The 12,647-nt window shown below is 38.5% G+C and overlaps 2 protein-coding genes across 3 annotated transcripts; one reads left to right on the top strand and one right to left on the bottom strand.

The window, feature by feature from the left end:
* Positions 1-449: 449 nt before the first annotated feature.
* On the bottom strand, positions 450-7,753 carry RBM7 (RNA binding motif protein 7). 2 transcript variants are annotated; one of them, XM_010812364.4, is made up of 5 exons: positions 7,427-7,625; positions 6,588-6,750; positions 5,829-5,916; positions 2,791-2,872; positions 450-1,898 (listed from the first exon to the last, which is right to left on the bottom strand). In XM_010812364.4, the coding sequence occupies exons 2-5, from the start codon at positions 6,646-6,648 to the stop codon at positions 1,539-1,541; spliced, it is 591 nt and encodes a 196-aa protein (XP_010810666.1). In that variant the 5' UTR covers positions 6,649-6,750; positions 7,427-7,625; the 3' UTR covers positions 450-1,538. The 2 variants fall into 2 exon arrangements, with proteins under 2 accessions (XP_010810666.1, NP_001029659.1); NM_001034487.1 differs by lacking the exon at positions 7,427-7,625 and adding an exon at positions 7,651-7,753 and having other exon boundaries at positions 455-1,898.
* C15H11orf71 (chromosome 15 C11orf71 homolog) lies at positions 7,708-8,532 on the top strand. Its single transcript, NM_001078051.2, is given in 1 exon segment — positions 7,708-8,532. A coding segment is annotated over 1 exon segment (399 nt). The 5' UTR covers positions 7,708-8,075; the 3' UTR covers positions 8,475-8,532.
* Positions 8,533-12,647: the final 4,115 nt, after the last annotated feature.

Below are 12,647 nucleotides of genomic sequence, written 5' to 3'. Positions count from 1 at the left end.
CCTCTGCTACCCCATAGACCGCAGCCTGCCAGACGCCCCTGTCCATGGGATTTCCCAGGCAAGAATACTGGAGTGGGTTGCCTTTTCTTCTCAAGAACTGCTTAAAAGGACAGAAACTTCTGATCTTAATGTTCTCTGTGCTAGTAACTGCATGGCTTCACAAACCTAGGCACAGAAAAGCTGTGCATATTTAAAAACAGAGAAAACCAAATGTACAAATTCCTAGACACCAGGGAGAGTAACCAAATTAATTTACAGTGCTCAGAAACATAAACCATGTGTTACTGAAAATCTGATTCTAAAATATTAAGTTTGGTATATTCAAAAGGTATATTTCAGGATACTCTAAAAACTGACACTTTTAACACCAGGCAATCACTGAATAAAAGTGTGTTGCTAGTTTTTTGTGTGCAATGTCCCTAGTGATGTCAAAAAAAAAAGACATACTCTTTCATTTTGTTTTCCATATATTAAAAAGCAACATAGTACAAATGCTGTAGTTATTAAAAAGGACTCAAATTTTACAAGGAATTAATTTTTATAAACAAGTTCTACAATGAAAGGGAAACAGCATCTTGATACATAAAAGTGTTGTTAAACAAGATTTAAAAATTTTTAAATCAGAAAATGTTTTAGACTAAATTCTTTCAAACAAAAACAAAAAGCAACCTGTACAATCTCCATAATAAAATGTGTCCCTGTACACTTGTCCTGGATACAATGTTAAAATTTTCAAAGTTTGAGTCAGAGAGGCAGTACTTTAAAAAGTACATTTTCAGTAAAACATTTTACCATTTATCCAACTATGCATTTATATTTTTGTTCTTCCAGAAATAGGGGATTTATATTAACACTGTATTTTTACTGTAAAAAAATACATTTAGTGATATTTAACTTCCTGAGTGGCTTCAGTCCTACATCGATTTAATTAGCGAATTCTAAAATTTTACAACGAAATAGCATGTCTTAGATGTACACTTCTATGCTCAAGATCATGTCACAGAACTTAAACTTAAGTTCTTTGAGAAGTTAAATATGGTTTATCCCCAAACTTTATCAAAAAGCTTTCTCATGTTAGTAAAATGAATCACTGAAGTTAAACATTTTCTTATTAACAAAATACTGAGTCAATTCTGACTATCAACTTGAAATTTTTCATTATATACACCAAAAATCTGATTCACCAACAAGAAGCTTCTTGCAATACAAAAAAATAATTAAAATATTTTCTTCATAATACAACTAATCCATATAATACATCCTTTAGTCAATTGTCTAAAATGATTAGGAATTGTGGTACTTTATTTTGCATAAAACCCTTTCCTCTTTTTAAAACCCTGAGGTGAAAGGCTATGAATGTAATGAAACTAGAACCACAATTCTTCTCATGTCTGTATTGAATTGCTATTGAGTTTTAAAATTTTTACAAAGAAATGTGGCAACTTGTAAAGCTGCTCTACAGTTTAAGAAAACATTCTCAGAAACAAATTAACAAAAAGGACCTAAAATGACCCTATGAAAAATCCTTATAACATTTGTTAGTGTCGGGATGAGCGCCATTTTCCATTTCTACCACTGTCTCTTCTGTTATCATAGTCATGGCTCCAGCCATCGTGATTCCTGTCTTCATAGAAAAAATCATCTCTGTTTCCTCTGTAATGATGGTCAGACAGATCACTGTAACGCTGTTCACGGCTATAATGTCTATCCATCACGTAGGGATGAGAATTTAGTCTGACTTTTCTCTGTGATGATGGTGTATCTTGGCGCCACTGGGAGCTTGAAGACTGGTTAAAAGTATGATTATGTGACTGAGCTGATGGGGAAAATCCTGACTGATCCAGATGTGGAGAACCAAATTTCCCTCCATATGACATCTGTCTCAAAACATTGTTCATCTGAGCGAAGAGAAAAAGAAGAAAATGTTAAGCACAAATATTTCTAGGTATCAAAGGCAACAGATATCTAGCACATGGTTAAACACAATAATGGAAAAGCAAAATCATTCTTGGCTATCTGAATTTTAAGTTAAACACAACTAAAAATAGTAGAAATGGTGAATGAAATGGACTAGTAAGGAGAAAAACAGAGGTAAGTACTAAGTGACTAGATCACTGGTTCTCAAATTCTGCCTGTGGGAAGATATTAGGCAATGATGGTTTTTTTTTAATGGTTTATAGCAAAATGAAAAAAACACATTTATAAAAGTTCATATCCCTTTATACTAATTTCTCAATTTAATTTTATTTCACTCTTGTATTTTATTCTGCAGACTGTGAAATACACAAGTCTAGGTACCATGAGCCAAGATTGTGATTTGGGCAAAGAAAATAAAAAGAAAGAAATGTAAGAAAAAGAATACAATGAGAGATTTGGAGACCGATCAAAGACAAAAAGGAAACAGCAAAGATATCTAAGATTTTATTACTGGTGATATTATTACAGAAAAAAATGGAAAGTTCGCAAGGAAGGGGATCTAGAAGATGCCAGTATATTAAGTATTAAAGACAGTATATGATAGAAATTACTCAGCATAGGTTATAAGAACATCAGAGAATGCGTTTCCAATACTTGCAACACACACACCAACAATGGTTAAAGAAAAATAATACTAATGTGAGAAGCAGCTCTTCTATATAGCTTTGATCTTATAAATATATATTTCAGCCCAGTGAAAACTGAAATCTACAAAGGCCATGCTAGTCTAACTAAAATTTAAGAAGTTAAAAAAGAATTTTAACTAAGTATAATTTTTCTTTTTTAGCAACTCAAGTTGAATAATCAGCTTACCACTGCTTGTCTCTGAAAATTTTCTGAAGACGAGAAAGATCTTTGAATTGTCTGTGCTGATGGAGTCATGTTATCCACCGTCCTTTCATGAAAAGTGAAAAATAAGAAAACCAACATATAATCATTCATTCAACAAATAAACATGTCAATCATGAGTAAGACACAGTCTTCAAAGATAAGACCAACAAGGTATCTGCTCTCTCAAGGAGCCAGGGGTAAGGATTCAGACAGTAAGAGAATTTCACATGGTTATAAAGACACAGTAATATACAACTATATAAGTTGAGGTGACAGAGAGGGGATTCTATTTTAGCCTGACTGGTCAGGAACGGCCCTTCTAAAAAGGAAGTATTGAAGAGAGAACTGAACAAGATTACCTGAAGACAACACATTCCAGCTGAGGGAAGGGCTGGAGCAAACTATAGTCTGTGGGCCAAACCCAGTTTGTGCAAAGCTTTATTGGAACACGGCCAACCTCTTTTGTTTTTGTGTGGTGCTACAATGGCAGAGAAGGCAATGGCACCCCACACCAGTACTCTTGCCTGGAAAATCCCATGGATGGAGGAGCCTAGTGGGCTGCAGTTCCATGGGGTCACTAAGAGTCGGACACGACTGAGTGACTTCACTTCACTTACAATGGCAGAAGAAACTAGTTCTTTATAGGAAAAAAAAAAAAAAACAACAACCCTGTCAGTTTACAGAAAAGAAAAAAAAATTTGTCAATCCCTGGGCCAATAGTGCCAAGACCTAGATGAGCACTAAAATGAAAAGAATTTGATCAATTAGACATAATAGGTGAAGAAAATAGAAGAAATAAAGGATAAAATCTAGGGCTATACCCTGGTGGTCCAGTGGTTAGGACTCCACGCTCTCACTGCCGAGGGCCTGGGGAACAACACTCACTCCAGTATTCTTGCCTGGAGACTTTCATGGACAGAGAAGCCTGGTAGGCTATAGTCCATGGGTTACAGAGTCATACATGACTGAGTGACTTTCAAAGAAAAGAATTACTGAGACAGGAAAGAATAATAGGCTTTGGGGAATAAGGAATTCTATAACATAAACAGAATACTAATCTTAAGGACTTAAACCTTATTCCTCACTTCCTAAAGAGGTAACTTGCTCTACAGAAAAGCTCAGAAAAGGTTTTAATTTTATTTTAAAATACACCATTGGAATCAAACCACCAATTGATTTATCTTACAGTTTAGATCTTTTTATTTAGGGTTCTTTTTTCTTACTTTTCTAAAGCAGAACTAAGTTTACTTATACTCTACAAAGAAAGCTATTTACACATTCGTTCATTCATTCCACCGAGCACGTGGGATCTCAGGTCCCTGATCAGGAATCAAACCCATGTCCGCTGCAGTGTAAGGGCAAAGTCTTAACCACTGGACCACCAGGGAAGTCTCATCTTTTGTTTTCTTAAATCATATTATGTGTCTGCATGCCAAGGGGATAAAAAGTATAATTTTACTTGTAGAGAGTATAAAAATCAGGTACACACTAACACTTGATTATAACTATTTACTTGTGTATTTTTCCCCCCAAGAGTTTCTAAGATGGGTTAAAAACTTATAGTGGTTAGAGATGCTTCAAATTCCAACTGTACTGAAAAGCATTTAAACACAATTTCAGCTGGCAAGAAGAGCATACCCTTTCAGATGACTGCTTTCTTAGAATTTCACCTTCCAGACTCTTCATATTCAATTCACCCACTTCTCTTCAGCTCCTGGCACCACCTTAATCCAAACTATCAACTCAACCGCAACAGCTTCCTTGCTTCTAATACCAATACTTTGCTACCAACAGACTCCTAATTGGTCTATTTTCACCCTTGTCTCCTTCAATCCATCCTCTCCCAGGGCAACCAAGTAACTCACTAAAATACAAACCTGTTCCTTTTACTATCCTACCAAAACTGTTTCAGTGTCTTCCTACTGTTCTTAAGGTGAAATTCCAAAATCCTAATTATGACATATAAGAAAGACCCTATGCCATCTGGCCTCTGTTTACTCTGACAAGATCACCTACTACTCTCCATTTTTCATTCATTATGATCTAGGTACACTGGCCTCTCTCAGGTCCTCATTCACTTATCTCTCCTTATTAAAACTTTCTAAACACTTTCTACTCATATCATGGTGGGTGTGCTCAATCACACTGCCTCAGTTTGAAAACAAGCTCAATGCTTATGAGCAGTTCATACTTGAGCAAGTTAACCTCCAACCCTTATTTTCTTCATACATAAGGTAGAGATAATTCTTACCTCATAAGACTGCTGTGAGGGATAAATGAGATCATAAATACAAAGGACTTGGTGACAAATCAGACAGGTGACAGGATTTTTTAACTCTTTCTTGAATGAAGCCCATTATGATTGATAAATTGCTCTAAGGACATACCAGGAAAAAATTATCCCTAGTAAAAAATCAGCCTCCCCAAAGAAAACTATTTAAGTAGATACAAATATGGTAACTTTTCTAATCCTTAGTAACTAAAAGGGATTTTAGAGATCATCTGAATCAACTTTTTTTCCTTACAAATGGAAAGATAGGGCCAGAGACTAGCTCAAGATTACACAATTATTAAGAGACATATTTAGAATCCAGCTTTATGAACTCTTAGTCTGTTTACTAATAGGTATTTTTAATCTGCAAGTAACAACCAATTAGTGGTCATAGAACTAAAGTGCATTTAAAAAAATAAAACAGAAAACAGAGGGTACAAATAGCAAGAGTTAAGTAATGTTTTGAGAAATTCTGTGTCAGTATATACATGTATGTGGGTTTGGGTATATGTCTTTACAATGAACATAGTTATACATGTATTTATTTTAAGGGAACTATATACAATGGGCCTATAGTCCCCTTAGAATAGATACTATGTGTAACTATAATCCAAAATAGCAAATACAGCAGCAGAAAAAAGAGGTAGGAGCATAATGAAGGAAGTCAATCACTCATGTATTTTTTTGAGATCACAACCTAAAAAAAAATTTCTGATAAACGATTTTTAAAATAGGTGCAAAACATTACCTGCTAGGAGATGTGGAAGTAGGGCTTGAATTTCCAACATGATGCTGGGGATATGACAAACTGACCTCCTGTGAGGCATGGCTACTTCCTAAATGAAACAATTGATAAATCCTTATTGTTAGAAAGTTTAAAATTGAAATTTTGTATTCCTCAGCCCAATCATTCCAAAACAGGTGGACATAACTTAAGGTGAAAACCTCAAATTTCAGTAAATCACTTTATAGTTCATCAGAGTGAAAACTAAGTGTTTAATACCAGATATATTTAAAACAAAGGGTTACAAATAAGGTACTACCCAATGTACAACAGACAATGTATAAACACCCAATTTGGCCATAGTACTCTGATCCCCACACTAAATTGTAAAACTGAATACAAGGAAAGTTTCATCCTCACATAATCTCACATCAAAATTTGTAAAAGTAAATTACAAACCAGTCAGGAAGACTTTCAGGAAATAATCTTTGTGCTTTTAGAGCATGAAACCAAAATCAGTCATTCTAACAATAAAGGTTTATGTTCTTTTCACCAACCCAAATTGAAATTTTAACTCTCTTGAAAATTACCACTTTCAAAATCCATACTGTCAATGTTACCCATTTTTAGCGATATATAGTTTACTGTTTATAAAGCTTAAAGCATTTTCACCCAAAAAGAGGTTCTCAAAAAAAGAGGTTCTCTAAAACTGAATAACAAAATTAAAAACAAAAAACAAAGCAGTGAACAATTTCTCTCCCCAAATCATCAGTAGATAGTTACCTGCTCTAAACTGAATCTTGATAGGCCTTCCAAAAAGTTTGATTCCATTAAGCAGATTCATGGCGTAAGGAACAGAGACTTCATGTTTGAAATTCACAAAGGCAAACTGCTTCGGTTTACCATCCTTGTCTTTTGGAATTTTCACTTTAATTACTGGACCAGCCTACAGACACAAAAAGTATTCAGAATTTCAGTAAGGCAGTTTCAGAAAATACTCAAATGTTACAAAGTTTATAATGTAACCATGGACTCTTAAAAACCGGATACACAGGGATTTCCCTCACGGTTAAAGATCCTATAGATTATAACTGAAAATTAGGTTAACTTACTTCGGGGGAGGGAGCCCATAAGGAACTGGAAACCCAATCACTGAATTTACATTTCACTGCCCTTTATGACTTTAACGTCGCGGCCAACACCCATCGTTTTCCCACTTTGTGCAAATTAACGTTTATCAAGAGCAAGAGAAAGTTTTCTTGGGCTAAAAGTTGACTTTTGCATCGATCAGTCAAACCATTACCAGCTGTTGGAGGGTGCAACTGGAGGGAACAAGTTTAACACGTTTTAATACAGATCTTAAAACAGAAACACTACAATGCCGCTTTCCTACGGAGTCTAAGCTTTTTCTATGGAGTCTTTCCTTATGAATCTGTCTTTGCTGCAACTTCGTAAGAAACTTAAGTGGAAAATGTATACGACAAACAAATTGAAATAAATTTACAAGCAGAAGATGAGAAAAGAAGGCAAAGTACAGCTCAACGAAGGACCCATACGTTTGAGGCCCCTTAAAGAGCCTGAATCTTTACCACAGGAATGCCCGATTGAGAACCCACCACCACCTTTAGTCTTCACTTTGGCCTGAACTAATTAGGGTTCTTCTCAGAAAGCCACACGCAGCGAGCGCCTCCCTTTCTAAGCGTGACCCCCGCCTCCAGCCCGCCCACCTGTCAGGGTGCCGGGACGCACCAGGATCCCGCTTCCGCCAAGGAAGCGCGGATCGCCGTTGGGCCGGACCCTAGGCGGGCCGGGAAACGAAAGGAAGAGGCTTATCCCAGCCGCTTACCTGGTGGAAAAGCTCGAAGAGGAGCTCCTCTGTCACTTTCGTTTCAAGGTTGCCCACAAAGAGAGTGCGATCCGCTTCGGCTGCCGCCGCCCCCATCTCAGCGTCGCCCCCTCCCGAAAAAGGCCGAAGGGTCGCCGCCGACGCACGCACTGCGCACTCTCAGAAACCCCACGTCCTCGCGCACTCAGGCGTCACCGACGTAAACGTCAATCACGCCGGCTCTCCGCGGCAATTACGTGCGCTGACGGACTGCGCATGCTCCGAGGAGAGGGCTCGGGGAAGGCTCCTGGTCGCAACTGCTGTAGTGATGGCTTCCTATGAAGTCGGTCTGCGCTGTCGAGATCCGCTGAACTGATCTGCGGAGTCGCGAAGGGCCTACCTTGACCGAGAGACGTAACATTAGATACTACGGGCAGTGTTTGAAGATGGCGCAGAACTCTGTGTCCCTGTCCGCCGGCGATCGAAGGAGCCGGGTGGCTTACCTTAGCTCTTCCCACGGTGACCTCAGCTCGTCGGCCTTAGCGTTGGCGATGGTCTCCGGAGACAGCTTCCTCGTTACCAGGCCCGAGGCGATTCTTCCAGAGCCTGTTCCTCGATCCTCCGTGCGGCTGAACTTCCGGACCGAGAGCCGTCGGGCGCCTGGTGGCGGCCGAAGCCCGACCCGCTTTAACGAGGGAAGGGAAATGGAGGCGCGGAGCCGAAGCCGCCAGGCCAGATTCTCACCTTACCCGGGCCCTGCGGTGAAACTCGACCTTCTAAGAAGTGTCCTGCAACAGCGTCTGGTGGCACTTGGAGGAGTTATCGTAGCCCGTCTTTCAGCTTAAAACCAATACCTTCCTCGGCCCTTCAATTAGCGTGTAAACAAGGCCTCTCTCTAAAATACTTTCTTGGTGCAACCGAAGTCTTCTTTTTAGAGGGGCGTCTTTATTCTAGCCTAGCGCAAAAGAAAATGTTTGCAGTTACTTGAGTCACACGGTTTTAAATAGCCATGATTAGGTTGGAAGGGAGGAGGAGTGGAGATTTTATTGAGGTGGTCACAAAGCTGAGCTGATTGAATCATCCTTCCCAGAGGTCAATAGTCCCTTTATCCTCCCAACAAAGAACCACATTTTTCTCGCTTTCCACAAGTCTTACGGACCTCCCTGGCAGATTCTCCTACTTTGAGACTTGTAATTCCGAGCTTCGTTAACTGCCTACCTTTCCACCTCAGGCTAATATTACCTTTACTTCTGTTGGTTTATTACTGGCATATCCTCCCATCTATGGTCCTACACTTAATCCTATCATTTTGTCCCTTACACTTCTTCCATCCCCTTCCTTCATCTTTTCTTAAGGAATGTCTATAAACTTCACTCTCTACTACACTAAAGCAACAAAAGCAAAACCTAAACCTTACTGCTCCTTCAAATTTTTTAACGGATTTACGTTTCTTGATTTGCCAAAGGTTCCAAATTAATTTTTACACTATGTCTTTTTATTACTTACAGTCAATCCCAGCTTCCTTAATCTGAATCTTGTTCCCAAATAGGCAAAAATTGGACAGTCTGCAACTGTTAGGAAGCCGATCATGTATTCACTCTAGCATCTTCCTTAAACTTTCCTGTTTGTCTTTCCCATTCAAACATTAAATTATATTTGAAGATCTTCCCAGTGCTAAGCACTTTGGATGAACTTTTCCTAGCCATACTAACAAGGAGATCAAGCATACTTTGGATTTAGTGGCTAACAAATCACCAGGCTGGGTCGTTCATTAGGTCAAGTGATGAAAATAACCCTAGTTGCCATGGCTTTCCGTAATACTGCACTATCCTGGTTCTTCTCTTAACCTGGCTGACTACTCTTTGAAAGTGAAAGTGTTGCTCAGCCACCCCGACTTTCTGCGACCCCTTGGACTTTGTAACCCACTGGGCTCCTCTGTCCATGGAATTCTCCAGTCAGGAATATTGGAGTGGGTAGCCATTCCCTTCTTCAGGGGATCTTCCTGACCCAGGAATTGACCTGGGTCTCCCACGTTGTAGGCAGATTCTTCACCATCTGAGCCACCAGGAAAAGCTACTCTTTAATCTGCTAATAATTTTATCTTAATCATATATTCCCCAAGGTTTAAAGGGTGATATTGGCAGAAAATAAGTGGGTTTTGTAAGTGGCAAATTTTAAGCAGGTAAGAGTCTAGCTTTTTCCCAGTGGACTCTGGTCTATAATTGTGTTAGATAAAGCAAAATTACCACACACAAAACAGAATTGAATCGTGAAAACTACATTCTAAGAAGAATTCTGACAAACCAAAGAGTGTCTATATGAGTGATTAATGTAGTGAGAGGTCTAGAAACCACCTCTTAAGAAAAATGTTTGACAGAGTAATAATAGCTGCATTTTATTGAGTACTGTGTGCAAGACAGTGTGCTAGGGGCTTTTATTGTTTATTCAGATATTTATTGAGAACTTACTCTGTGCCTGCTACTACCTGTGTTAGGTATAGACTAAAGTGGTGAACAGGATAGATAAGGTCTCTGCTCTTATGGAGCTTTATATATGTCATTTAATTTTCATAACAGCCCATAACAAAAGTATTATACTTCATTGCTGAGTAACCAGGTACGAAGAATTGAAGTAAACTTTCCAAGGTCATGCAGCTAGGTAGAACCTTGAAGCCATTCAACCCAGGTTCTTCATTAGAATTATGTAACACCAAAAAGGACTTGAGTGACTATTTTCTCAATTCTCCCAAAGATAGTATCTAACTAATGCTATTCTAGATAGCTGAAAAGAAGTTAGTTCATAATATATGGATTCCTTAGGCTGGATGTGGTTGAGAAAGAATCCCAAACCTGTATGTGAAGAGTTTGGGGAAGAATAGTAAAATTAAGACTGAAGGTAAGAAGGATTTTCATAAAACTTAGAGATGCCTAATGGTGGAAAATACCACTTGACAAGATAATGAATTAACTGCCCAAAGTTCTCATAGAGGCTAAATTGTGTCAGTTTTGAAATCAGACTAGACTTCTTCAGTTCTTTCCCATTTGACCTCTAATTCCACACTTTAAATTAAAAAAATTGATTAAAATTGAAAAGAGAACTGGGGGGTGAGAAGAGAAAAATAAGTATGATGCATAGGATGACCACATTTACTGTGCAAACCAGGGCACTTTGGAAGGAAAGGGTGGTGGCTATCAATTATGTTTACTTTAGCAAGGCAAATAAAAGGGCTGTCCTAGGCAGCCAGGTTGGATCATATCACACTAGGAGATGCTACAACGTTAAATACACCTTTGAGGCATATTCCTTAGCTTCAGGGGAAGAAGGCTGAGATTTATGAAGGAAGGGACAAAAATTTGGCATAAATGTGCACAGAAGCATGCAAGAGGAAGAGAGCCCAGTGGGCGTGACTTGGTCTCTGTTTGTTCTCACATAGGGTCATCAGAAGTAGGGCTTTGATTAAATAATAAATAGTGTACATGTGCCAGAAATAAAATACAAAAATTTGTTTGATAAGAGTAGAACCTTGTTCACATACATTCTGCATCATTTTATTTATTTTTTTGGCCACACCACCAGACTTACGGGATCTGAGTTCCACGACCAGAGAGCAACCCTACACGCCCTGCAGTGGGAGTGCAGAGTCTTACTTAACCCCTGGACCACCGAGGAAGTCCCAGTGCTTCATAATTTTAAATCTGAGCTAATGAATGTCTAATTTCTCCTTGTTCTTAACATTTGCAAGTGTTCCAAGTTACAACATCTTCCTAGAGTCACAAAGACTGTGTTGTGGAAGCGAGGATAGATAGAAACCTCTTGAAATGATCTAAAGCAGGAACAACTAAGTTTCCCAAAAGCGGTCCATGTTATTAAAAATCCATATGTTGGTATACAGAATGACTTTTAATATCACTGCCTGTGTAGCATGTTACCATTCTAAAATAGATGAATTTTTAAGACAAAAAATAGTCCCTCAATACTCCATTGTAAGTTTTTAAAAAGCCATGGTAACTTCCTTTTTGTTTTTATAGACCTTTGTTTATTGTATCATACTAGGCAACTGACTAGTATGTGTTGAAGGTAACTTCTATTAGTATATTTACTTCCTTTATTCATCAGCTCTAAAAGTCTTGAAGAGAATGACCATTTGGGGTACAGGAAAAGGAGGCTCTCTCAATAGCTGGATTTGGTACTAAGCCTAATTCTGAGAGGAGTAACTCAGCAGAAAGAAAAGAAAGTCCAATGGGAGGGAAGAGTAGGTAGACTTAATTTTGAGGCTTAGCTGTATTTCAAACAAAATTATGTCTTTTATTCCTTTGATGAATCTATGCAGATCACACTCAAATGCAACTTTTTCTTTCCCATTTCCATGAGTGTGCCTGCTAAGTCCCTTCAGTTGTGTCCAACTCTTTGTGACCCTGTAGACTGTAACTCACCAGGCTCCTCTTGTCCGTGGGATTCTCCAAGCAAGAACACTGGATTGCGTTGCCATTTCCTCCTCCAGAGGATTTTCTCAGGGGTTGAACCCGTGTCTCTGAAGTTTCCTGTGTTGGCAAGTGGCTTCTTTACCGCTAATGCCATCTGGGGATCCCATTTTCCATGAAAAGTACTCTTATTTCCCTAACCAACCAATGTGTAAGTTTGAATGCCTATGACTCCATACTACCTATTTTCCTACCTTTATTGCCTGTGTCCATTCAATTGCAAAGTCCTGCTCCTCTTATTTTCACAATGTACTTATGTTAACATTTCTCTCTATATATCTCATCACCTGTACTATATTTACCTGAACATCTATCCTGTTTTGTTTGCTCTGTTTCTCTGCATCCTAAATGTGTATAGCTGCAGACCAGTAAACTCAAAGCATATCTCTCTGATCGCACAGTTAAACTATAACTTTACAGTACTGACTGTAAATTACTCCAGTGCTTCCCATAGTATATCCCACAGAATCTGTATGAGAAATACAAGATGCTGTTTTGAAAAAAGACACAGAGTCAGTAAAATTGACAAGTGCATGT

This window comes from Bos taurus, chromosome 15 (genome assembly GCF_002263795.3).
Source record: "Bos taurus isolate L1 Dominette 01449 registration number 42190680 breed Hereford chromosome 15, ARS-UCD2.0, whole genome shotgun sequence".
NCBI lineage: Eukaryota > Metazoa > Chordata > Mammalia > Artiodactyla > Bovidae > Bos > Bos taurus.
The sequence above is the reverse complement of the archived record's forward strand: the minus strand, read 5'-3'. Positions and strand labels throughout refer to the sequence as shown.

Excerpts from the sequence above, each read along its gene's own strand:
- RBM7 (NM_001034487.1), bottom strand. The coding sequence starts at position 7,746 with ATGGGGGCGGCGGCAGCCGAAGCGGATCGCACTCTCTTTGTGGGCAAC. Across the intron at positions 2,873-5,828 it reads ACTTCCACATCTCCTAGCAG|GACGGTGGATAACATGACTC; the intron begins GTAATGTTTTGC and ends TTTTCATGAAAG. Across the intron at positions 1,899-2,790 it reads ATTTTCAGAGACAAGCAGTG|ATGAACAATGTTTTGAGACA; the intron begins GTAAGCTGATTA and ends CTCTTCGCTCAG.